The 27,977-nt window shown below is 39.7% G+C and overlaps 1 protein-coding gene across 1 annotated transcript; it reads left to right on the forward strand.

Moving 5' to 3' along the window:
- Nucleotides 1-427: 427 nt before the first annotated feature.
- ca14 (carbonic anhydrase XIV) lies at nt 428-27,508 on the forward strand. The gene is made up of 12 exons (XM_053621293.1): nt 428-548; nt 3,749-3,769; nt 8,522-8,701; nt 10,311-10,456; nt 13,785-13,880; nt 15,840-15,906; nt 19,203-19,360; nt 20,965-21,091; nt 21,917-21,940; nt 22,124-22,208; nt 22,967-23,020; nt 24,924-27,508. Exons 1-12 carry the CDS (start codon nt 476-478, stop codon nt 25,009-25,011), a joined length of 1,119 nt encoding a protein of 372 aa, XP_053477268.1. The 5' UTR covers nt 428-475; the 3' UTR covers nt 25,012-27,508.
- Nucleotides 27,509-27,977: the final 469 nt, after the last annotated feature.

The raw sequence follows: 27,977 nt of genomic DNA on the forward strand, positions 1-27,977 counted from the left end.
TGCAGTCTTTTTTAGAATTCAGTTGAAGATTTTGCTGATTGTTTTTAAAAACTCTGACCTTATATTTCTGACCTTATTTATTTGCATTCAGCTCCCAAATCTCTCAGGAACTTTGTGGAAGAAAGAAGTAGATAGTAATCCTCTATTGCTTGTCCACATTTGTCCCTCTCACTTTCTGTCTCTACTTTCCAACTCTGTTATCCCTTCAATAACCCCCTTCAGTCAAGCCCCACTGACCACCTCCCCCCTCTTTCCCAACCTGCACTATGTTCAGGGACCTACACAAGGCGCATTTGCTGTTCCCTCACTTGTTGCACACTCATTGAGTCCCTCTCTGTCGGACTCTCTCTCCATCTACATCACCATCCCTCGACCTTCCTCCTGATGAGCATCTAAGACTTTTCTTCTCTCTTTGCTAGTTTGTGGATTCAGGGTAACTCCCAGTCAAAGTGTGTGGGAACACAGATGAGACAGCATGGACCTGGTTAACTGGCTTGATGTGGCTGTTTTGCTCTCACTCTGGCAGCGCACAGAAGGCATGCGAGCCGGTAAGCTCAAAATTCCAATAAGCTGTATTACACTGGTAAGGTCGTTGGTTATGGCTGTACTTACTTCAAGTGAATAGTAACATTCGTAATCAATGAATGTGAAACACACTCTTCCTATTGGATCCATTTGATAATTCAAATTAGGTGCAGAATTATCTATCTATCTATCTATCTATCTATATATATATATGTGTGTGTGTGTGTGTGTATATATATATATATATATATATATATATATATATATATATATATATATATATATATATATATACACACACACACACACATTGTTATGAAACATGCACAACAATAGATTGTATAATATCCAAGGTAATTTCATGGGAGCTTGGTAAGAGGATCATGCTAAGACTTAATTAAGTCTCAAAACAATTGAGAAATGCCATTTTCTCAGGCAACCCTATTCAAGACACACAACCATAGATATGCATATTAGAGACCTAGATAGGATACGGTGTGTGCACTACAGGAGCCCCCACTTAATTCATATTGATCAAATAAACAGTTTAACGTAGCTAGCTAATGGATGCTGAGAAAAAAAAAATGCTCTCTTAGCTAATAAACATGAAACTAAGAGTTAACCTTTAAATAAATTAAACATGTTTTATACAGATATTTATAGATGAAACATACTGTTGCAAGTTGCAACAATACATTTTAAATCAAATTTTGTTTGTCAAGTTATACAAGTTTTCATTTTACAGGGCAGAGAAGAAACACAAGCATGGTGGCCACATGGTATCATATCATTGTGGATAGACTGTCATTAGCTATGTAAATATCTCATTATATCACTTTAAATGCACATGTAAACACTAGTAGCTCTAATAGTATTATATTAATGATATGATTATTTAATTTTCCCTCTTATGTAAATTTGCATCATCACGTACTTGTCAGGTCGACTCCTTCCTCGAACTCAACTACCCAGAACACACCATGACATACAAATATGGCCGGTTCAGACTATAATCCCCAGCACAACACTCCACCGGCACATCCAACATATCCCAAGTTTCAGACCTTGAATTGACTATTGAGGGGTCAATCAAATAAATGTGAGATATCAACATCCTTTACCCTGGCCCAAGGGTGGGCAATCTTATCCGGAAAGGGCCGGTGTGGGTGCAGGTTTTCATTCCAACCAAGCAGGAGGCACAACTGATTCCATCCGTTTAATCAATTGATCTTGGCTTTCAATAGACTCAGGTGTGGCTTCTGCTGGGTTGGAATGAAAACCTGCACCCACACCGGCACTTTCCAGATAGGATTGCCCACCCCTGCCCTGGCCCCATCCGCACTTAAACAACTCCACTCAGATCAGATATTTTAAGTTAGTCACTGGCCTGGATGGGTTCACAATGGACCAAACTAAGGTGTCTGCTGTCTCAGAGTGGCCAACACACATGACCGTCAAAGACTAGCAGCGGTTCTTAGTTTCACCAACTTCTGTAGATACTTCATTCAGGGCTTTAGCTGAATTGCTCAGCCCCTGACCTCACTCCTCAAACAGGGTACAAGGAGCATAGGAGCCTGGTGTGGAACTCTGTGGCCGAGGTGGCCCTAAACCAGCTGAAAGTAGCCTTCACCACAGCTCCTATATTGTAACACCCTGATCCCTCGAAATCCTTCATTGTAGAAGTGGATGATTCAGAAACAGGAGTAGGATCTGTCTTAACACAATGGTTCAGAGAAAAGCCCAAGCTTCATCCAGTGGCTTATTTCTCCAAAAGGCTCACCCCATCTGAAAAAAATATGACATCAGGCACAGAGAGCTGTTGGCAATACAAATGGCCCATGAGGAGTGGCGTCACTGGCTAAAGTGGCTGCTCATCCATTCACCATTCAGTAAGCTTCTGCCCCTGCCCATACCACAGAGACCCTGGTCACACACTGCTATAGATTTCATTACCGATTTTCCAGAAGCCCAGGGCCACACAAGCATCCTGGTCATTGTCGACTGGTCCTCAATGTCACTCCACCTCATTCCTCTGCCCAGCTTACCCACTGCCTTTACAATAGCTGAACTCCTCTTTTACCACATATTCAGGAATTTTCTGATCCCAGAGGACATTGTGAGTGATAGAGGCACTCAATTCACCCCTAAAGTTTGGGCCAGTTTCATGGAGAAGCTGTGGGTAACTGTCAGCTTAACCCCTGGATACCACCCACAGACCAACGTATAGGTGGAGAGGACCAACCAGGAGATCAGCTGCTTCTTGAAAACGTTCTGTGTGAACAGCCAGGAGGATAGATCCCAGTTAGTGCCTTAGGCGGAATATGCACAGAACTCACTATGACACTTATCTCACTCCCTTTCAATACGTGCTGGGTTACAAGTCGACCGATTCACCAGCAGTAGATAACTGGTTTCAAAGTAGTGAACAAGTATGGGAAAGTACTCATCAATGCTTGGAACAAGTAGCTCAGTCCAATAAAGAATCTGCTGACCGGCACAGAGGAGAGAACTCCCATTACCAACCCAGGGACCGAGTCTGGTTAGCTACTTCCCTCAACCCCAAGCCTGCGGAAACTAAGTCCCAGGTACATCGGCCCTTTAAAAATCCTGAAACAAATAAATGAAGTTACATTTGAACTAGACTGCCGCATTGTTCCCTCGTTCCATGTTTCCCACCTGAAATCCATAATACCAACACCCCTAGCCTCCACACTCCCCTCCAGACTCCCCTCCAACTACCCTCAAAGTTGATTTCTGTCAGGTCGGCTCCTTCCTCGAATTCAACTTCCCAGTAATATTATGAATTACAGGCCACAGAATAAACCTTACACTTAAATATTAAACGTATTTTAAAATGCTGAAAAGTATCTTCTTTAATCTTAGTGAGGCTCCAGATGTTATGCTCAATATCACGACCTGAGACGTGGGTCACACACTTATTATTATCTAATGACTAAGTAAGTCCTTATATAAATATGTATTTATTTCTTTATTTTTTAAAATAAATAAATACATATTTTAAAATAATAAACAAGCCTTTATTTTCCCTATTTGAATGTCATTTTGTTCTTTAATAAAACATTAATAAAACACAAGCTGTTGTATGCAATTTTGCAGTAGTGTATCATACCACCACCTAATTCAAATCATTATTGAAATTTATCATGATAAGATAATGATGCTGTATCTGCTGACACATTTTTCCCTCTCTTTTTATCTTCAGCCAAGGAATGGACATATGCAGGTAAGTAAGCATTTTACTGCATTATTTACTTTCATCCATAATTCTGCAACAAGTGAGACTCAAGCGGGAAGTTAGGATCCATGTCATCTACAAAAATTCAATTCAATTCAATTCTTAATTTGTACAGCACGTTTAACAATGAACGTTGTCACAAAGCAGCTTTACAGAAATATATCAATTCAGGATATAAATTTTAAATGTATAAATTGATCCATAATGAGCAAGCCAGAGGCAATGGTGGCAAGGAAAAACTCCCTGACATGATATGAGGAAGAAACCTTGAGAGGAACCAGACTCCAAAAAGAACCCATACCCATCTGTGTGACATTGGATAGTGTAATTATAAATAATTCCCTTCTTTAACTATGTGCTATATAGTCCAAAAATGCCACTGGGTTACCAAGAAATTCATTATAGTTTTACCATGAAGTCTGTTTTGTTGGCGTTATCAACTGTTAACTGATGGAGACTTAAGTGCAAAACTGACCGTGGCAATTGCAGCCCTAAGCCATCGTAGCAAAATTATTTATATCAATTGCGGTCCAAAGACATCTTCATGGTTTCTAAGTGGTACCATCCACAGTAATCTCATGTATCTTTAGACTGTCCATATGAGGCCATCCTCAGCAGCAACAAATGGGATTCAGGTGATGAGAATTCCAACCAGAAGTATTGCATCAGAATAGATCATGCAGGTCTGGAGAGCAAAAGGTGTCAGGTTCACAGGTGTCACATTTGTATTTCAACAAAGAGAGAGCAAGGGAGCGAGAGACAGACTGACAGACAGATTGTTAGGTATGTTCATTGTCACGTAAATCCAGTGTACACTGGGTGCAGGGTGCAAGCAGGGGCTCCAGCAAGATTAGCTATGACAGCATAACTAAAAGGGAGAGCCAGAAGATAACACAGACATGAGGGCGCCTTGGGACATAAAGTAAACCCTCCTGATCTGTGCTCATGAACCCTCCAGATCTGCTCCTTTACCTAAGAAAAAAACTATTAACAAAAGGATTGACTAAATAAATGTGTTTTCAGCCTAGACTAGAACACTGAGACTCTATCTGAGTCCCAAACACTAACTGGAAGGCTGTTCCATAACTGTGGGGCTTTGTAAGAAAAAGCTCTGCCCCTTGCTGTAGCATTCACTATTCAAGGTACCAACAAATAGCCTGCCTCTTTTGACTGATGTACAGTATAGGTGTAGGGAATCATAAAAGTTCAGAAGGTACTGCGGTGCGAGACCATTCAGTGCTTTATAGGTCAATAGTAGTATTTTATAATCAATATGAAATTTGATTGGGAGCCAGTCCATTGTGGAGAAGATAGGGGTCATGTGCTCATATCTTCTGGTTCCAGTAAGGGCTGCTGCATTTTGAATTAACTGGAGCTTGTTTATGCACCTATAGGGACATTATATTTCTTACCTTAGCAATATTTCTGAGATGAAAGAAGGCTATCCTAGTACTATTATCTACATGAGCGTCAAATGAAAGACCGTAGTCTATAATCACACCCAGGTCTTTTACTGCTGTACATGATGGAACAAAGCATCAGGTGAGCCCATGCGGTTCCAAAGTGAAGAAGGAGTTCAATTCTTTTGTTATTAGAATTAAATTAGAATAAAAGTTCCTTCTGATTAGTTGTTACTATACAAATGATATTGTATGGTGTGAAGTATTGTATTGAAGTATAACAATGAGAGCATTAATATGAACCTGTGATTTGTCTTGCAGCCAGCACTACTGTCAATAAATGATGCCGTAAAACTAGTATTTTTCTTTTTACTGTTATCTTAAAACATGAAAACGGACAAAAAGGATCAAACAATTGTTAATAGATGAATTTTTCAAATTTCAATCATATTTTATCAGGACACATTACGTTACTGTATGAAATGTCTGCCTGTGGTGAGAGACAGCATGCAAATGCGTCAACTTGTTTGTGCTTTATTAGGACAAATGAAAAAAATTATAATCCAAACAATCCACTGTTGTGTGTTTATTAAGGCACTCATTGACTGGGAACAGTTCATTATTAGACAGACTAACAATCATTTTGGTTTACTAGTTTGTATTTGTTAATTCCCCGAATATGAACATTGTCTAGACATAATTTAGAACCGAAATGTGTGCATTCATTGAACAATGAAACTAAAGCAAATGTTTGCTAAGACTTAATAGTTAAGACTTAACACCTACAGAAATGTTAATACCCAGTTGTGTGTGTGTGTGTGTGTATGTGTGTCTGTTTGTTCTTTGCTCTTCTTTTGTGTCTGTATTTGGGACAGCCTGACTGACACAGTATCGGGAGATGTTGTCCCACTGTTGTCATGGCAATCATCAGGGCAACTGCTGAGCCATTTTTCAAAAAGTTTTCTTTCCTTCCTTCCATTCTTTTGTGTGTGTGCGTGGGTGCGTGCGTGCATGTGTGTGTGCGTGTGTGTGTGTGCAACACTCTCTGCTAATCCTCGTGTGAAAAATCATGCCTGAATATACTAACACACAATAATACTTATGCATGCATACCCAATACATTCTTGCACACACACACACACACACCTTAGTATGCACATACTATACTATTTACATTTATACACACAGGTACAGATATACACAAACATACAAAAACCCACCTACACAGACACCCCAGCCACCAACCCACACAAACAAGATGAAATTAGACAAGTATCTATCATTGACTATGCTGTTGAATAATGCTTTTGTGTTGAAATTAATGTGTGTGTGTGTGTGTGTGTGTGTGTGTGTGTGTGTGTTTTGCCAACCCTGCATCATCTCATTAATTGTGCATGACTAAACCCTGAGCTAATATTGCAGAAAGGCCTTATTTGACGCACACAAGAACACACATAGGATTTAGTACCTTTGTGAGGTATTTTCATTGACTTGTACGTATATTACTGTAGATATACAACCCCAATTCTGAAAAAGTTGGGACAGTATAGAAAATGCTAATAAAAACAAAGAGAAGTGATTTGTAAATGTATTTTGACTTATATAAATACATTTTAAAAATGTATAAAGACAAGGTATTTGATATGTTACTTAATAAACTGCATAGTTTTTTGAAGATAAAGTTTATTTTGATGCATGCAACATGTTCTAAAAAAGTTGGGATGGGGCAATTCAGGACTAATAGTGATGTGACAAGTTGAAATAAGAAGGTGATGTGAAACAGGTGAGGCAATCGTCTAATCATAGTATATAAGGAGCCTCCAAAAAAGGCTTAGTCCTTCAAGAGCAAGGATGGGTCGAGGCTCCCCAATCTGCCAACAGATGCATCAACGAATAATCCAGCACTTTGAGAAGAACATTCCCCAAAGACAAATCGGTAGGATTTTGGGTATTTCACCTTCTACAGTGCACAATATAATTAAAAGATTCAAGGAATCCGGTCAAATCTCGGTGCGTAAAGGGCAAAGCCGAAAACCACTGAATGTGCGAGATCTCCGATCCCTCAAACGTCACTGTCTTAAAAACAGTCATGAGTCTGTAATGGAGATCCTGACATGGGCTCGGGAATACTTTGGTAAACCTTTGTCGGTCAACACCATTCGCCGCTGCATCCACAGATGCAAGTTAAGGCTTTACTATGCAAAGTAGAAGCCATGCAGCAACACTGTCCAAAAGCGCTGCTGACTTCTCTGGTCTCGACCTCATCTGAGATGGACAGTGCACAGTGGAATTGTGTTTTGTGGTCTGACGAGTCGACATTTCAAATAGTTTTTAGACAAAACGGCTGTCGTTTTTTGCGGGCCAAAGAGGAAAAGGTTCATCCAAGCTGTTATCAGCGTCAGATCCAAAAGCCGGTATCTGTTGTGGTATGGGGGTGTGTTAGTGCCCATGGCATGGGTAACTTGCACATCTGTGAGGGCAGCATTAATGCAGAAAGATATGTACACATTTTGGAGCAGCATATACTGCCATACAGAACAGGACAACGCCAAACCACATTCTGCCCGGATTATAAGCGCATGATTGCGTAAGCAGAGAGTGCGGGTGCTAGCATGGCCTGCCTGCAGTCCTGACCTGTCTCTGATTGAGAATATGCATCACAATATAAAGCACAAAATAAGGCAACGAAGGCTCCGTACAGTTGCGCAGCTGAAGAAATGCATAATGGATGAATGGGGGAAAATTAAGGGGTTGCTAAACTTAACCAACTGGTATCTTCAGCGCCCAAACACGTAATAAGTCAGCTGTTTTGGAGTGTGTTGCAGTCATCAGATTTAAAATGAGTGTATATTTTCAAAAATAAACTCAAAGTAAAACAATATGTAAATAATGTGTTAATAATGTGTTTTCAATATAATACAGGGTGAATTGAATTTTCAAATGACTCGTTTTTTGGCATTTTTCCATACTGTCCCAACTTTTTCGGAATTGGGATTGTATTATTCTACACCAACTAAGCTTAACATATTTTCGTTAGATAAAATTTTATTATGTGGTCAAGCCAAATGTCCCCTACGCATGTTATTGTATTTGTAGAGTTTCCTCCAGGTTCTCTCATTTCCTCCTGCTTCCAAAAATGTCAGTGAGTGGATTGGTGATTCTAAATTGCCTTTAGAGGTCAATGTGTTTGCATGATGCCCTGCGATAGACTGTCCTCCCATCCAGGGTATGTTCTCGTCTTGCGCAACGGCTTGTGCAATAGGCTCCAGATCCACTGATCCATATTAATTGCTGAAATGAATGAACACACACACACACATACTGTACTGTTTCTCCTCAGGAGCTGCAGGTCAGTCAGAATGGCCAGTTTTGTTCCCCGAGTGTGGCGGGTCCTCACAGTCCCCGATCAATGTGGACACTTCAAGAACTCAGTATGACCCATCCCTTCCTGAGTTACGGCCGCTGGGATATGAGCAGTATGGTCACAAACCCTTCACAGTCTCCAACAATGGCCATACAGGTAAAACAGCTCTCATACATGTAAGCACTTTTCTTGCTGGTAACAATTATCCTTGTAAGCACAGAAAAAATTAGTGTGTTGTCCTGGTCCTCTACTTTACATACATTTACTGTCAAGGGCATAATCTCTCTCATACAAAGCTTTCATCATCCCTCATGGATCAAAATGACCATGCACCTACGAATTACAGTCTCCACTTTATGTTTCAAAGTATTTCCCATATTGGGACCAGGGCTTTTGTCCCCATAACATTTTTTATCTGCATGAGGTGTGTGGCCTCATGACAATATTTATAGAAACCTATATACACATGTTTACATATATTTGAAAGAACGTGGTCGGCATGTTCGCCTCACACTTCCAGGGTTGGGGGTTCGATTCCTGCCACTTCCATGTGTGTGTGGAGTTTGCATGTTCTCCCCGTGCTGCGGGGGTTTCCTCCAGGTACTCCGGTTTCCTCCCCCAGTCCAAAGACATGCACGGTAGGCTGATTGGCGTGTCTAAAGTGTCCGCAGTGTATGAATGGGTGTGTGATTGTGTATGTGATTGTGCCCTGCGATGGATTAGCACCCTGTCCAGGGCGTACCCCGCCTTGTCCCTGATGCTCCCTGGGATAGGCTCCAGGTTTCCCCGTGACCCTGAAGGAAGGATAAGCGGTATAGAAGATGGATGGATGGATATATACACGTTTACATATATTTGAAAGAACATGGTCGGCATGTTCGTCTCACACTTCCAGGGTTGGGGGTTCGATTCCTGCCACTTGCCTGTGTGTGTGGAGATTGCATGTTCTCCCCGTGCTGCGGGGGTTTCCGACGTATACTCTGGTTTCCTCAGCTCTGCACTGGCTGTACAACACAAATCTACACATTTGGAACACTCGGTAGAAAATATATACATAAATAATTAATCGTACTTACAGGTTGTGATCCAGAGGCGCAAGATGGTCCAAATGAAGTGGGTACTGCGCCATCTTTAATGAAAAAACGTTTAGCTAGATTAGAGAAGCAGCCATCAATGAAATGACGGGAACATGAATGAAGGTCAGAGTTGAACTGCCGGGTATCGTTTTAAAATGAATTCTAACCTCTGACGCTTTGATCCTCATCCTTTGCGAGTCCATGTAAAACAACGTCTTCTAGACATGAACCTAACTCTTTCAGGATGTAACCTTAACTGTAGTGTTTGAGGGCGGGGTTAAAGTACATGTTGTTCACGAGCAGCCAATGAAGACCAGAGGCGGGGTTGTTTTGTTACAAAACAAAGGTTAGTACAGGAAGTAAGTCTGGAATTACTGACGACTCGTTTCAGGCTGTTCAGAATCAGTTCTTTCTTTTGGGAGTCAATAACGTTTGTTGTGTGCTTCGATTTTTTAAACTTTGGAGACTTTTTACATTCACAAACAGCTCTATAACACACCACATGAAAGGTAATATCTGAAAAAGAAATGATGATAACTGCTGGAATGAGGTCAGTTTTTTGGTAGGAAGTGTAAATGTGATTATTAGTCAAGTGGCTTATGAGAATGTTTCTTTTTTATACACATGAAAGTTTTTGTTACTGTCTTTCAGAGTCTCTTGCTCTCACCTTTTTTTTTTTTTTTTGTCAGTGGAGATCCCGTTGCCAAGTTGGATGGGTTTGGCTGGTTTGCCATGGCAGTTTAGCGCTGTTCAGCTCCACCTGCACTGGGGAAATGGAGTGGGTGTCGCTACAGGAAGTGAGCATAGCATCGATGACCAGAGTGCTTCTGCAGAGGTGTGTGTATGTGTGTGTGATAAATGGGGAAATATTTAAATAAATTACCTGCCTATTACCAGCTAAAAAGGTATTAAATTATTAATAACTTTTTTTATGAAAAAGTAAGAAAGAAAATAGAAACCTGAACAATTAATTCAGAATTAATTGTTTAACTTAATAAATGTTTTTAGCTGCTTTTTAAAACTATTAAAGTACAGCACCTCCTGAATATGAAGTGTTACCACATCTTGTGTGTTAAAGTCATTTCTGTCTAGTTTGAGCTATTTATTTTCTCCTTTAGAAGAATGGCTACTTTAAATGGGGTAGAATGTTTTATTTAAATGCACATACAGCAGGGTACAAAATAAGGTAAGACACCAGCCAGACTAGTGATTCAGAGACTCCTCAACTTCCACTTTATGATGAGATTAAGAAATACAAAAAGATTCATCAATAATGAATGTTTAACTAACCTTTGACCCTTTCCTGCCTTCTTTGCTTCATTCCACCTTTCCAAAGAAGAACATTTTTTAAAATAATTTGTTATTTCATTTATCAGTTTTTAAAAAAAAAATCACACAGAGTACATGTAGAACCCCGGTGTTTAAGGGTGCAGAGGAAGATTCAGGAGACTCTTCCCCCTCCACCTACTGAGACAAAATGGCCCAAAGCCCTCTGTCCGACATGTCAATCTGCAGAACAAAAGGGAGAGAGAGGCCAGCAGAATGCAACAATGGGCCCCCATACAAAACTGCTTTTACTTGGCAAAAAGCCCACTCACATGGCTCTGTCCATTGGATCTGGCGATCTGGCTGGTGGCATCGAAAAATTAGGCACAAACCTATGATGTTAGCCAGCCAGCCTCAGGAACTGCCTCACCCCCTTTTAGGTCTTGGGTGTTGGGCAGGCCACAATTGCTGCTGTCGAATCAATTTGGGGATGCACCTGCCCATAGCCCAAATTGAAGCCCAGATACTGAGATACGTACTTCCACCTGTCTAATTTCACACTTATTTGGATTTACTGTGAGCCCTGTCCATCTCAAGGATCTCAGGACAGCTCTCAGTACATGCTGCTGCCAATCATTACTGTAAAAGATTATGTTGCTGGGGCTCCAAACAAACACGTAAAGGTGACAGATTGGTGTAACCAAAACAGAGTGGAAAAGGTTGTTTTTTCCTCAAGATATTGGAGAAATATGCCAATATCCCTTGGTTAAGTCCAGTGTCAAATAAAAGTGAGCAGTCCATCAATGCGTGCCATTGAGTATACATCAAATTTAGACATTGCATTGACTTTTCTAAAGTCCACACAAAAATGGTCCGACCCAGCCTTGGGCACGAAGCCTACCAAGCTGCTCCAATCACTAGGGGACTCTTTGATAACTCTCATGTTGATCATAGCCTTGAGTTCATCCCAAACCATTTTTTTTTTCAGTAGGGATGGCTGCATACAACCACACTTGGAGGAGTCTCCATGTGGTGTTCTATGAGGTTTGTGTGACGGGGTAGAGGCGAAAACACATGGAAAATTCCCCTTGCAATCTGGCAACCTGTGCTCTCTGGGACTGTAAGAGGTTGTCTCCACAGGGGACCAGGGTGAATTGGGTTGCACTTTTTAGACTTACCGCCCAGCTCCTCCTTCTCAGGAACCACCATCACCAGAGCTACAGGAACCACCTCTCTCCATGGTTTCAGGAAATTAAGGTGTATATTTGGTACATTAAGGTATATTTGTTGTGCATTACCTCTATCCGTTTGCCTGACCTCATAGTCGACTTCTCTGACTTGCAATGTGACCTCAAAGGGTTCTTGCCAATTGGTGAATAATTTAGAGCTTGACACGGGTAGTAAACGAGTACCTTATATTTGATACCTAACGAGTACCTAACCCTGCCGTACAGTTGGGACTGTCGTTCTTGGCCCAGACACAAACTCTCCTGAGTAAGGTGACTTAAAGTGTGGAGTTTTGCACTCAGGTCCAGAGCGTACTGAATTTTGTATTTGCTGTTAGAAGGTCCCTCCTCCTAATTTTCCCTGATGACGTCTAAGATTTCATGAGGCTTGTGCCCATACAATAATTAGAATGGGGAAAACCCTGTTGAGGCTTGTGGGATTCTCACACTGCAAACAACAGAACTTAGAGCCACTTATCCCAATTCCAAGCATCATCATGAACAAATTTACAAATAATATTTTTAAGTGTTTAATTAAACCGTTCGACCAGTCCATCCATCTGCGGATGGTAAACACTCGTGCTAATTGATTTAATACATAATAATTCATATACTTCATGAAAAGTGTGTGACATAAAGGATGTGCCCTGGTCAGTCAGGGTCTCTTTTGGGATCCCAACTTGGGAGATATCACGGAAGAATGCATCCATGCTGAGATGTTGCAAAGAGCCACAGCTTCCAGGTATCACGTTGCATAGTCCACTAAAACTTGCACAAAGCGATGCGTGGGCTTGTGGCACTGGACCCACTCCACTGTTCCTGTCAGGAGTCCAGGAACAAATTGCTCCAGCACCACCAGCTCTATGATCTGTTCCATGTCCTGCTCCAAGTCCATCAACCACTGGTGACAGGAGTCCTTCAGCTGCTGTGCGTAGGCGAAGGGACTGCTGACTTTGGTGCACTAATAAAAAAATTAAAAAGCATTATATTAAAAGTTCTTGCATTTTAATGCACTGTATTTCCAAGGCTTACTTTTTTTAGGGGGAGAGGGGGCACACGGTGGCTTAGTGGTTAGCACGTTCGCCTCACACCTCCAGGGTCGGGGGCTCGATTCCCACCGTGGCTTTATGATGGATGGACATTTTTGGGGGCCGCATTTCGACATGACTGTGTATTTAAACTGTGAATATTTCAATTGGAAACATTTCACACACAATTTCATTATTAAAAATTCAACAATCAATATTCAACCTTCAAAGCTCATTTAAAAAATATTCAATTTCTTTAGAAATACCACCTATAATATTCGACAGGCAAATTTCGGTCCATTTAATTTCGCTTGAAAAATTCGCTTACACAAATTCAGTAGTTCAAATTCAGTTGGATGTCCAACATTGCACATCTGGAAATTGTGGAAAAGCAATTTGAGTACCGAGGCATAATCTCCTGCATAATGTTTAGCATCTACCAAATGCCATAAATGTAAACAGAGGAACCTTTACATGTACACGGGGGTAAAGAGTTACCGCTAAAACACTGACCAAGCATATACTAGCTGATTGACTACAAGGGGAAAATTGTATGAATTTCTTTACACCAAACTATTGCTTTGTTATGCAATTGCTCTCTCTCTCTCTCTCTCTCTTCAGCCCTTTCTTTCTTCCTTTACAGCTCCACGTAGTCCACTATAATTCCGAGTTGTATTCTAATATTTCTGAAGCTAAAACCCAAGAAAATGGCCTGGCTGTTCTCGCAGTGCTTATAGAGGTGTGTAACATTATGAACATAAGCATTTATTCATCTTTATTTTACCATATTTTCTTCTTCTTCTTCTTCTTCTTCTTCTTCTTCTTATTGTTGTTGTTGTTATTGTTGTTGTTAAATATTTACTACTTTAGATAAAATTCTGATACTAACAATTCTAGTTACAGTATTGGTTTTATTATCATAATTTAGCAGGGTTAGCCAGCTACTACCAATGCAGTACCACGATAATGTTCTCTACTTAATTAACTATCTTGCAGTTACTATGCTGGGCAAAGTTAGTAAACAAAATATGATGACAACAGGGATGGGAGGAGTTAATTTAAAATGTATTCCGTTACAGTTACAAATTACTTCATAAAAAATGTCATCAGTTACGTAATCCAATTATCACGATATGAAAGTAATGTAATCTTTTGGATTACTTCAAGGTCACATATGTAAATAACGTCAAGAGAAAAGTCAAGAGAAAAGCAGTATGATCTAAAATACTTTTACTTAGAGCATAATTTAGAGCTTTACAACATGTTCAATGTTTGGATTTGTTATAATAATAAATAAATACATAAATAAAGAGATCATGGTCCCTGGTACATGTAATATTACATCCCAAAAAGGAGGACACCTTTTTCTTTTTCTTTTTTTTTCTTTCTTTATTTTTTTTGGGGGGGGGGGGGGGGGGGGTCTTAATAGGATTCAAAACAGCGTTACCTATGAATGCAGAATTGAATACACTGAAAAAGACACGGTGTTGGCATCGCATATATATATATATATATATATATATATATATATATAAAATTGGTTTCACTCTGCAGACATTTTACGTTCTTTCCTCCATTCTTTTGAATGTCAATGGAATAAAAGATAATATTAGATGCCACGAGTGTACCTTCTGCCATCATTTACATATTTGAACGGCCATGTAATACGAAGCAATGCGATAACATGAAATTAAAAATGACCTTATATGATCATGGGCATTGTTTCGACTCAGGACAGCTGGCAATTGCAGCTACTGTCAAGCAACTGTTTGACGGCGAACACAACATCGCTTCACCTTCATGCGTTCTCTGAGTGTAGGCTAACAATTTAGAGGAAGGAATGCAGTATTATGATGCAGTATTAGACCATAAGCACGTCATAATTAAATTAAAGCCGAATCCCAAATATTTTCTCAAATTTAGAAATCCTGACCGGACACTTTTTTAAGGTCCGAAAAAGAGGACATGGTCACCCTAACAAAAGTGTTTCAGAGAACAATTTGTGTTAATTTCTAAAATTTATTTACACACGCACCAGGAGGTTGCTCACGTGAGCTACGACTGGCGAGAGAGAACCAGAACTATAAGCAACAAGCAGCTGTCTATATTGTGTTATGTCAAAAGATTTCTTTGGTTTTAAATGAAAAAAATTGTAATCCTGTTAGTATTCTTTTTTTTTTTTTTTTTTTTTTTTTACAAAATATACCTGTAATCTGATTACTTTGTTTTTGACGTAACTGTAATGCAGTGGTTTTCAAAATGGGGGCCGCAGCCCCCTTGGGGGCTGCCAGGGGGCGCCCGGGGGACCTCAACAATTTGGTGTGAAAAATAAATAAATACATGATTTTCTCTTTCTCACTCTCAGACAACCACACACATACAATCAATTCCTAATCTAATGTAATGTAAAGATGCAAGATGTAATTATTAATAAAAAAAAAAAGGGGGAATATATTCAGAAGTCTGTATTTTTAATGTGTTTTAAAGATATCTTGCAAAAGGGGGGCCTCGGTCAAATGTTAATGCCGTTTGTGGGGCCTTGTCCTGGAACAGTTTGGGAACCACTGCTGTAATGGATTACAGCTACCAGTTTTTGTATCCTTATTACGTAACGCTGTTACCTGTATTGTGTTACTCCCCCAGCCTGGATAACAATAGTTTGTGATTAGGTTAGATATTTTTCCTTTATTTCTGCTAGACAGGTGAGGAGACCAGTCAGGCATATGCTAACATCTTGAACTACCTGGGCCGCATCAGGCACGCAGGTGAGTAAATGTGTGTTTGCTCGTAGGTATGTTATATATGACATTGTATAATGACTGGATTATTGACTTGTAGACCTAATTGGCACAGTAGTATTAGCTACTGTAGATGATAGACTACATTTAGAGTAAAAGGAGGTCATTGTTTACTTAATATTTTTAATTATGTAACTGTTCCTTCAAAGTTGTCTGATTTAATTGGTGGGCTCAGAAAAAAATACTATGTTGAATTGTTTGATCTTCATAATCTATGTCTTCTTGGAAACAATATTTGTATTCCTTTGAAGGTTTTCACACATTTAAATTTTGCTTCTTGTTTTACAAAACTGTCATATACGGTGTCAAGAATGTCCTTCTATAAATTGCCATAGGAATGAATGCAAACTATCCCAATTTCTCCCAATTTGGTCATTTGCCCTAGGGTAAGTGAAAGCCTTCCATCCTGCTTCTCTACACGTTGTTGTCAGCTCCTTCTACTTGTCCTATTTTCTCTCAAAGGCTGCCTCCATTCCTTTTTCCCATGGGTTCTGCCATGATAACTGTCCTGGTAGAGGTGGACAACTGGACAATGTGACAGTGCGACAATGCAATAATCCCCAAGATTGTCCACCATGCTCATTGAGGTATAGCCTCAGAGATGTTACCATGAACATCATCGTTGGGTGGCACATATGTGCAACACTTATCCCCAACCATGGCACAAACACCTCCTTCTTTAACGAGAAGTATATCAAGGGCCATACGGCTCTGTACAGTGGTGAGGCGAATGGCAGTTAGTTCTTGCTTGATTCCTTCGATGGCTAAAGTGGTAGCAGTAGTGAATGTGGTTAATCTATAGTGAGTGATTTTAATCTGATTCTAGGTCTGAGTAATGCCATATTGAGGTAAAAAGGCATCCCAGAACTTAGCCCCTTTATATTTTATCTGATGTTCAGGTGGGTGAAAATTGTCCTCATTGTTAAAATTCATTAATGGGGTCGGGGGGGGTGGGGGGTGGAGAGAATAATAGTAATAGGATTCCTTAAAAGGGCGAGAGCACAAATTCCAGTCCAATTAGTGGGGAGGTAGAAATAGGCCTGGGAACCACATATCCAATACCAATCTGGCATAAACAGTGATGCTATCCTGCTATGGTAGAGAAGTTAACATGGTGGGGTGCTGCAAGAACAGCTAGAAGTATATTCTCCTAGAATATAAGCATGATGAGACTGGTAGGCCACGTTAATTTCAACACCCACCCCAAACCCCCCACCCCCGCCCTCAAAAACACAACGAACACAGACCGGGTAAGGCTTATGAGGCTTGCTCACAGTGATATGAGCTAGGGGTGGTACGAAATTACAAGAACCACTGGTATATAACAATGCCATGTGAAAGAATGAGGAATGATTGGCCTTCAAAGAACAATGGTTGGGAAAAGGCCATGTTCTCCATCGATAACGATTAACACACGCCATTTTGGTGAGAAAATATTAATTGTAGAACTAAGGGAATGAAAGGAAAAGGGGTTGTCTACTGAGGATGGCAGAACAGTACATGTATAGCAGTGAGTCGAGATGTTATGCTGGCGAGTGGTGAGATTAGCATACTGCCAAAACGTGTTATTGTGATTAGTGTTGGAGCCAGGATACACAGACCCATGGTTTCATTGGGAGGATCAACTTGTGTGTGTTCCCAAGGCTAATACAAAAAATCTGTATGTGTTAAGGTGTGATGAGAAGAGGCCCCCTAAGGGCTGCTTGATTGTGAATTTTCTCCTTTCTCGAGTGAGATTCTTCTAGTTGGGCACCGTTTCAGTCTACTGGCGTGAATCCACTGGGGTTGAGAGTCAGAGGTAGTGCAAGTGATGTCTGTCACCATTGTAGGAGGTCTAAAGGCGGCTTCTCCAACTTTCCTGGAGTTGAGGCTTTTCAGTAGTACTGCATCACCTGGGAGAAAGGGGTGAGTAGGTTTCTCTGCAGGTCCAGAGACCAGGTTGGAAATGGTCTGCCCATTATGATTTCAAAAGGAGATCAGTGAGACTTTGGATGTGGTGTCATTGGAATTTCACAGAGAACAGCGGGGAGCAAGTATACCCAATTTCTACCTGTTTCCATCATTGCTTTAGTAAGTCTATCCTTAATTGTGCTCTAGCACGGGAATGGTGAAAAGGAGATCAGATGGCCACTATTTGATTATCAACAAAGGAATCATGGTGACTGGAAGTAAAAAGCTTGCGCCGTGAGCTACGATGAACATAACGAGGGTGACAGGCAATTCTCAGCAGGACACAGGTTTTGTAAACTCCGGCTGGCAGGTGCGATGATGAATTCCAATGATGAAGCTCTGCAGATGAGTACTAATAAACCTTTGCAGAAAATATAATTGTGAAAAACAGCATATCAAGTGTAGTTGACGCCATGCATGGTGAAAAGAAAACTGTGCAAGTACAGAAAAACACTCAGTTATGAGCAGCGCATCTCTCTGCCCATCTACACGACCATGTTGAAAACGCATTGAATACCGTGCCTGAATACCACAGGACCACCCAGAAAACCACTGGGTAGGAAAAGAGCAAACTGGTAAAAAAAAATGCCCCAGACCTTTAAGACCCAAAGGAGAGTAGCAAGCAATAAACCAGAGAGAAAGCGGAGACTTACCCACGGGTCTATATTCGACAAACTGAGGGTAATGAGAGTACCAAAAGCTTGCGGTAGGCCAGTGAATGACAGGAGCGAAGATTACAAAAAATAAAAAGAACGAAAATGAAATGAAATTAACTATGTAATCCAGGGCGTGGATTCACAATGTCGACAGTATAACCCAGAAAGACAAGCAAATATCGACAACAAAACAGGGTGTGAAGGAAGACTCAAGAGGCAGGCAGGCACTCATAGCCTTCACTCCGTCAGGTTCAAGTTCGCGCTTCTTGGCGTGTATGTGTGTATCCCAAGCGGTCTTGCACATTGTCTCTCTCTCTCTTGTGGGTTACGGAAGAAACGGAAGGCACAAAAAGACCCACATAAGTAAACTTGGCCTAATAAGACTCAGGTGAGAATCATCATGCATCACCTGCCAGTTCGACTTGCCTCCTCTCCATCCACACTGATGCTTGACCATGCCCCCACCACCACGTGGACATTTTAGCATTTTCTGGATCTAACACACTGAAAGAAAAGGTGTGTTGGAACGGTATGAACAGTCAAGAACACAAAATGGGGGGGGGGGACCCAGAAATAAGCACACAGGATTGGGACTCAATACCTGAAGTCACCACTGTTGATCTGTTGACGAGTGTTTGTTCTTGGTATGGTCCTTAGGTCAGAGCGTGCTCATTCCAGCATTTGACGTAGGGACCCTGCTCCCCGGAGACCTGAGCCATTATTTCCGCTACAGTGGCTCACTCACTACACCTCCCTGCCACCAGAGTGTGCTGTGGACTATCTTCGTTGAGAAAGTCAAGATTTCTCACTCCCAGGTACTCATTAAATCTCTTGCTACTACCACACCTGATGTTCCCTGCAGATAAACCAGTTGAACCAAGAGACCACAATGCCTTGTCTATCAGATGCCCTGCCAATGCAGTGCCAGTTTGAGATGCGTTTGGAAAGTAGCAATGTATCATTTTGACAAGATTCCTACAAATAGTATAATACAGTTGGCAAGCCCCAAAAGTTACAATAATACAATTACATAAGCACTGGAAATACATTTTTAGAGCTTTCATATATATATATATATATATATATATATATATATATATATATATATATATATATATATATATATATACACATACACACACACAAATTAAATGCTGCATTGGAATGGAATTTACAAGCTACTTATGAGTGAAATAAATAATCTTGTACTAATTTATTGATTTTTAATTGTTTTAAATTATTTTTTTTTGTGAAAAATTATACTAATAATATACCATATTGCATATGGCATATACAGTATATGCCATCCTGTCCCATCATCTATTATTTTTCCCTTCCCTCTCTCTCTTCTTCTATTATTATTATTATTATTATTATTATTATTAATAATAATAATAATAATAATAATAAAGCACTCAAGGTAATAAAAGATCAAAGATAAATAAAACAAAAGTTTGAACATTTAAAATGTTAATTTAAAATTTGAAAAACTAAAGCAATGCAGAGAATGACAGTGAAGATAAATGGTATTAGATATTGGTACTACAGTTAAAAATAATACCATTAAAATAACAAACCCACAATTAGTCAAATAATTTACATGTGTTAAAAACTCAACAGATTTGTTACAGCCACAAATAACTGGATTTAAAGATATTTATAGAGCCTGTTTTCCTAATATTCTCTGGTACACTATTCCAGAGTTTAGTAAGAAAAACATCCATCCATCCATTTTCTATACCGCTTATCTTACAAGGTCGCAGGGAACCTGGAGCCTATCCCAGGGAGCATGGGGCACAAGGCGGGGTACACCCTGGACGGGGTGCCAATCCATCGCAGGGCACAATCATATACACATTCACACACTCATTCATACACTACGGACACTTCGGACACGCCAATCAACCTACTTATCAGCATGTCTTTGGCATTTCCTCTGGCGGAGGAAACCAAAGTACCCGGAGGAGAACATGCAAACTCCGCACACACAGGGATGTGGCGGGAATCGAACCCCTAACCCTGGAGGTGTGAGGTGAACGTGCTAACCACTAATCCTAAGCAATTAATAATACACCTGCCTGAGCTAAACAAATTGATCAAGATGGGTTGAAACGTTACAGAAGATCAGCTAGATATGCCAGAGCTAAACCATTGAGAACTTTTTTATGTCATTCAAAAAAAAACTTCAATACAATACAAACCAAAACAAGCTTATTTAAAGAGAAAGCATGTGCTAGCTTCTCAGCATAGCTTCTTCTCATGTATTAGCTTTTCTTCTTCTGTCCTGCCTGTCCTGTCCCATCCCATCTTCTCCTTATCTCCTCCCACCTGTCTTCTCCCTGCTTAATTGTATCTTCTACTTTATTTATTCTTTCTTTCATGTTTTCTCTTCTCTTTTCTTCTCTCTCTCTCTTTGCAGTTGCTGAAGTTGGAGACAGTGCTGTACTCCAGCAGACCTGGCTCTGCCAACCCCAAGCCACTACAAGACAACTATCGCACCACACAACCACTCAACAACCGGACAGTGCTCTCCTCCTTTATCCCCGGTGAGAGAGGGGCAGGCAGAGAGAAAGATATACTCTAATGCAAAGACCCACAGCTTTAAAAAAAAAATAAATAATAATAATTAAAAAAAATATTAACATGATCACTTATTATAAGAAAATAACTTGATCACATAAGTAGCTTTCTTCTAATTACATACATATTTATGTAATCATTATGGTATTTTTTGCCCAAAGAAAACATAGCGAACATAGTAGACAACAGACACAAGGCAGTGCTCTGTTTAAACTAAACAAGATAATGCCTAACACAATGCAATATCATGTAATATATATATATATATATATATATATATATATCCTTGCTTATATATGCAAGCTTGTGTGGTATGGCAGGTTAGAGTGAATTCATGTTGTTGCTACACTATATGAAATATGACTAGGGGTTAATTCTGTGAATGCACTCAGAAGTGCCGTTTTTTTTATTATTATTATTTGGGAATGTGTCTGTTTTTGGGACAGTTAAAATTTTTAATAATACCTAGGCTGCTCTGGCTTGTAGCTGAACTTGATCTTTTACTTCTGAGTCGCCTGTCACATCACTCCTTCCTTCTCCTGAGCTGAGAACGAACGCATAAGTGTGCTAAATGCATTTCCACTCAAATGGGTTTTTGGCTGCTTTGGTAATGAAATCAGTAAGCGCGACAGCAATTGAAAGCAAATTGGTGTAAACTCTCCATGATTTGATGTCATCTTTATGATGTCATCATTTCTATTGATCGTTAACATTAATCTTAACAGTACAATAGTATCAGATTTTTATACTATATCTGTAATTCTGATGTTCTTCCTTTTTACTCTTTCTAGTTTCTGCAAAGATCTACACAGCTGGTAAGCAAGACGAAGCCTTATCACAACATTCACATATGATCATACAGAGTTTTATTTCTATTTAAGTACATATTAATTGGAGAACTCTTTTTCTCGGTTTGAGCTGCATTTATCGCCATCTGTAATATGTAACCTAATGTATATGTGTGTGTATGTGTGTGTGTGTGTGTGTGTGTTTGTCAGGTGAAATCTCAGCCATTGTAGTGGGCTGTCTGTGTGGCTGTGTAGGCCTGGCCGTGACAGTACACTTTATCATAAAGACAATTCGGTAAGAAACTCTACTATGGCTTTTTAGTGGCCCCTTTCCTCACTCTCTGTCTCACACTGAAGGGAAAAAAACAACCTTTCGACACTCAGTACTGCAGGGACTTGTTTTAATCTTGCACAAATACAATTGAATTGAATTAAATTACACTGAAGTAGAGACAGGGAGAAGGGAATATAGGACTCCAGGAAACACAGGACCGTTGTAATATACATATGGCTCTGGCAGCGTATGATCCTAGGGAATATAGAACCATAGAAAACATATAAGACCTTGAGATTAAAGGACTATGAAAGCCCTGGGAGTACAGGACCATTGAGACATAGGGTCATGGGAATATAGAGCCCTGAAAACATAGGTCCATGGAAATAAAGGGCCCTGTTAATGTAACACCCTGGGGTTATTAGACTCTTGAAATATTAGGATAGAGCAACATATAGCCCTGAGAACAAAGGGCTCTAGGAACATAGGCCAGGGAAACATAGGACCCTGGGAGCATAGGGCTGACCCCATTCAACAGATATCACTCTGTGGTATCACTCATTGGTGTGGCATAACACTAATTACATAGCGATTGATCAATTCATTGATCATATGATGATTGTCATATATGTTTAGAACATCAAAACGTTTGATTATTAACCAATCATATATGTTCGATGTGAATGTTGTCATGTTTGATTACCGTGATCAGATATGTAGAATAACCTTTTATTGATTCATTTTTGGTCATGTGATTATGTCTCTCGATACCTCGGCAGCTCGATGTCAAGCTGGGACGTCCTGTCGAGCGTACGATCGCCTCCCCACCACAGGTCACAGTTAACCTTTGACCTTTTCTTTTCATCACCACTTACACCAAACATTTTTCTCCTTTTATGTCTTATATCACTATATACCACTTTCTAGTCCTGCCCCCTGCATTCGTTCTTGTAAAATTAGATAAACATATGTTTAACAACAATAACAGCTAAAATGTCTAATATTAGATGTAATCTGAGTCTCAAATGCACCTCCCATACTCATTATATATTATTATTCACAATATACATCACATAGCCACACCAATCAATAGCATATGACAACTGATGCCTAACATGCTCGGAAGCTATACTTTGAATACGTTTGCAACTGAAAAAAAATGACAAATTATTCATCAGGGTTTCTTCCAAAGATGGAAAATCAAAAACGTTCTTGATTTTGAAGTGACCAATGCAACGTTCACTAGCCCTTATATTCCTCGCTATATAATCCAGTGAGTTTATAATGATGGGTGAGGAAAGCCATTGCGAAAACAAGAACGCACGTTTGTTTACTCTGAATTACGAAGAGGGTTTCACAACTGAAGACCAATGCACACTTCACAAAGGTTTTTTTAATTAGGTAAGCTGACTCAGGTGTATAGTCTTTATCAGTCTGCAGTGTCCCAAGTGCAGGATTGGGAGGGGTTACTTTAAAAATGTATTCCGTTACAGTTACAAATTACTTCATAAAATAATGACATCAGTAACGTAATCCAAGTATCACAATATGAAAGTCGTGTAATCTGATTATTTCTGGATTACAGAAATACATCATTCCTTACAGTGTATTTGGTGTATTTCAAATAATTTGGAGATCTTTTTAAATCCCTTGCCAGACTCATAGGCATCCACAAACTTTTTTTCTGAAGGCCTTACAGAACTCTTCAGATCTCGGCATGATGACACCACACTCTTCAATAGCAAAGGGAACACCAGACACTAGTTATGAGAGGGATAGAGCGAGGGATAGAGCTACAGTTCTAATGATATGTTCTGATTATTATGAAAAAATTCAGTTAATGAATGAATGACATGCATTTCGTCGCTACGCAGCAAGAAATGACTGAAATCAGGTGATTGGGAACGTCAAATTTTTTCACATTTTTTTTGTTTGCCGCACTTTAGCAAGGATCCCTAATGATTCAGCAATGCAGTTACTCAGAGGGAGAAAATGTTTCAGTTTGAATCAGGAGTTCCCTACAGAAGTCTATAAAGGCCATAAGTTATTTCTAAATTTCTGTGCTGTAATCTTGATATTAGGACCTATTTTTTGTGATCTCAAGTTAATTTCTTAAGATAACATATTTCCGTCCCTCCGGGATTTTGCGAATTCGCGAGAGCAGAAATCAAGGAAGCTTCACAATATTCACAGGAGCTTGCCATTTTTCGAAATGAACCCATTGTCTCTGTTGTGTGTCAAGCCTTTCTTTGAATGAATCAGAAAGGTCTTGCTGTTTGAATTATGTGTGTCTGTGTGTCATTTATCAAACTCTCCCAAGGCCTTGGTGAGGGCGCCTTCTTCCTTGTGTACGTTCTCTTTCTCTTTTCCTAACATCACAACCCTCTATTCACAAATCCTAACGGGTTTCTGGGGGCTCGTCCGGGAGATCACTTCACAATTCCTAACAGCTAGCTAATATCAAAAGCCCACATGACTGCAATCCCTCCCCTTGTCAAAACTTAAACACAAAGCCGTGATGGGTTTGACATATCTATAGCTTAGATGCAGGGCAATGGATTCAACCAAGGAGAAATGGGAAGGAAAAGTCACCAACCTATAAATAGATCTGGAATGAAGCCTAGAGTTTTAAACACTTATTTAGCTTAGTAATATTTTAAAAAAAGTTTAAGCTATGTTTCGCCTGATAAGCAAGGTATTTTAATACTATACTTTTGATTACTTTTTCTCTTATAGAACTAAGGACACAGCAAGGGACATGGCATTACGGACGACCTCTGACCCTGGGAAAAATGAAGAGCCCACCCTGCAGTCTAACCCTTGACCTTTTACTTTCCTCTGAACATTCCCAGTCTGCCCCATTTGACCAGACTCTAAATAGACCTCAATTGAAAATGATCTGCTGAAACACAATATTTGGTAATATTTGGCCCCTTGGCAATGCTTGAGGACCTCGGCCTCTTTCTCAGGCACCGTAGATCGCTGGGGTGTAAGTTGAAAGCTACCGAAGAGCTCTTTTTAACGGTTTAAAAAATGGCACGTGTCGGCCGTTGCTGTTGGTCATGTCACAAGTGAAGACAGTTTCCATTTTGATAGTGACACAAGCTCTCCACATGTATATGTTACCATGATATAGCTAACTTGATTGATTATATCGTGCAGTTAGCGTTTAGTAGCTAACGTCAGCGAATATTAGCTACACGATAGCTATAGAAGTGTTTCCCTCCAGTGTTTTTCCAGCTTTGCTCTATTTCTGACCTTAAAAGAAAATAGTTGGAACTCTGTCCATCTGTGCTATTGTACATAAAACTCTTACAATATGTTTAAAAACAGTAGGTTATTTTGGTTGTTTATTTCAGCTGTAGACCTGACCGATCTTTTCCCCTCACATGGCGTAGGAGCCTGCCATTGTGTGAAGGACGTACTAACTGCAATGCACTGGGTGCAGAACTTTTAAAAAGGTATTGTGTGGAGCTTTACTCAACTTACTGTACTGCAGATGAGTGAGGAGAATCATCAGCACACGCTTAAGGACATCCTGAAGGTCTTGAGAGTATGATTTGATCAGGTCCGTTCAAAAGTTCAAATAATCAGTGATGATAAATGTTTTCAGACAATTTTAAATCAGCATTTAAACATGATTATGTTGTAACAGTACATGGAATATTTTATTAATCAGAAAATAATAAGAAACTAGGACAAATCCTTGTGGGAATTCACTGCGCACACATTTCTCATTCGCAGTTTGCATCTTTTTCTTCCTAGCTCGCTAATTTGTCATCATCATGTCTTAATGTGTATCCACTATCCAAGCTTTATGAGTGGTCCATTTTTCAAACTGCAGAAGTTAGATCAATACAGAACGTCGTACGCAAAGGCCTGTGTGCGCAAATGTGCAAGTACTGATGAGGCCATCTGTGTTGCACCAACGTTCAAGGATATGTGTGTGTGTGTGTGTGTGTGTGTGTGTGTGTTAGTATGGTAGGTTTTTAAAAGCAACGTGCAAGAAATCAATTGGTATATGTTAAGAACTCAAAATGCGACCTAATCATGTATGAGATATTAGAAAAGAATCAGAATATTACTCAGAGAAACTAAAATCAAAGTAGGTCAAGTTGGTGTGATTAGCGTGTGAAATTAACGTGTGAGTGCGCATTCCTCCATTGGAACGTGTATTTTTTTTTCTACTTTAGGCTTGGTGTCATTTCTCAGAGCAATCTCACTCTCTGCACCTGCTTCGAGATTTCGAGTCTGTACGCAAATCAGTAAAATAGAAACTTTCTTTTTTAAAAAATAAAATAAAAAATTAAGCTAGCTGAACTTGCGCATCGGTTATGGATACGATATGAAGAAAGAAATATAATTGTGTCGAGACGACAGAAATGTGATTAAAGAAAGAAGGGGAAATCCCACCTAATGAGATCAGTGTTTTAGTACTGTGTAAAAGCATGAGCATCGATCGTATTTGTCAAATGATCTTCAGACATCTCGGCTTTTGGGATCTTTCAATAAAAGTCTCAATTTTGACCGTGAAATCCTTGACTCGGCGAGGTTTTATTTTTTGCAAAGTTGATTTTCCACGACAAGACCAAGGACCATGTTGTGTATTCGCCAAAAAAACTATGCAGCACTTGTCTGAAAATGTGACTGCTTTAGTCCGACATAAATCTTTTACGTGGACGTGCGTTCTTCTAGTGCTAAACAGTCCCTTTTATTGTCTGTCTCTGAATTCAACAAACATACGGGCATATCACTCAATGTTTGGACAAAGAAGGTCATATGATCCGATTGTATGTTCCTAAAGTGCTTATGATAAGGAGAGGCAGACATCTCTAGAGCAGCTAACTCTGTCAGGTAGCTTTCAAAGTTTTGACAATAAGCTGTTTCTCTGTTATCTGAACAGAAGTTAGGAATCCTCAGGAATCGTCAAGAATCCTGATGTGCTTTTGGACGGATGAATATTTCCTCCCTCATTTATACATTCTGATGGGCTTTCGGAAAGCAGTGATTGAAGCGATTCTAAACTATAGCCAATGAATAACATTATTGTCATATATAAGAAAAATATGATTAAACATTATTATTTACATGATTATTGTTGTTGTTGTTGTTAAATTAAAAAAAAAATCTTTGCTGGATGTATGAACAGTGATTAGAGAAACATTTAGCTATAGGTTTTAAAATAATTGACTAATACTGTCAAGTTTAAGATCATTAAACAGTCTTCATATTGGTGTTGGCATATATACATTTGTGTACTATTATTGATCATTTTATCATTGTTGATCTGCTTGATCTTTGCTGTTGTTGTTTTTTTTAACAATGGGTCCTTCTGTGTAATGGTTTCCTAGTTAAAAAGGTACTGTTAAACAAAAACCAGGTGATGCCCACATACAGCCCATGCAGGACCCTAGATGTATCCATGTTGCTGGTCCATAATAACCCACATTCAGCCCATGAGGTGCCACTCTGTTTGGCTACAAGGGCCTGTATGGGCCCTATCATTCGCTAACATGTGTGACCACTGTGGAAACTGTGGACAAATGTTGGTGGGACCTAACTAGGCTGTCCACATGGGTACTAGTTTCAAGCCCATTTGGGACCTACGTGGAAATGCTGGCTGGTCTGGTAAATCTTGAGTTTTCTGCCTTGTGTCAACAGTTCAGGCTGGTGGTGGTGTAATGGTGTGGGGAATGTTTCCTGGGCACACATTAGAACCCTTAATACCAACCCAAACATCATTTGAATGCCAATCTGAATTCAGTTTATATATACACACATATTTATGTA

The sequence above is a fragment of the Ictalurus furcatus genome, chromosome 1 (genome assembly GCF_023375685.1).
Source record: "Ictalurus furcatus strain D&B chromosome 1, Billie_1.0, whole genome shotgun sequence".
In the NCBI taxonomy this organism is placed as follows: Eukaryota; Metazoa; Chordata; class Actinopteri; order Siluriformes; family Ictaluridae; genus Ictalurus; species Ictalurus furcatus.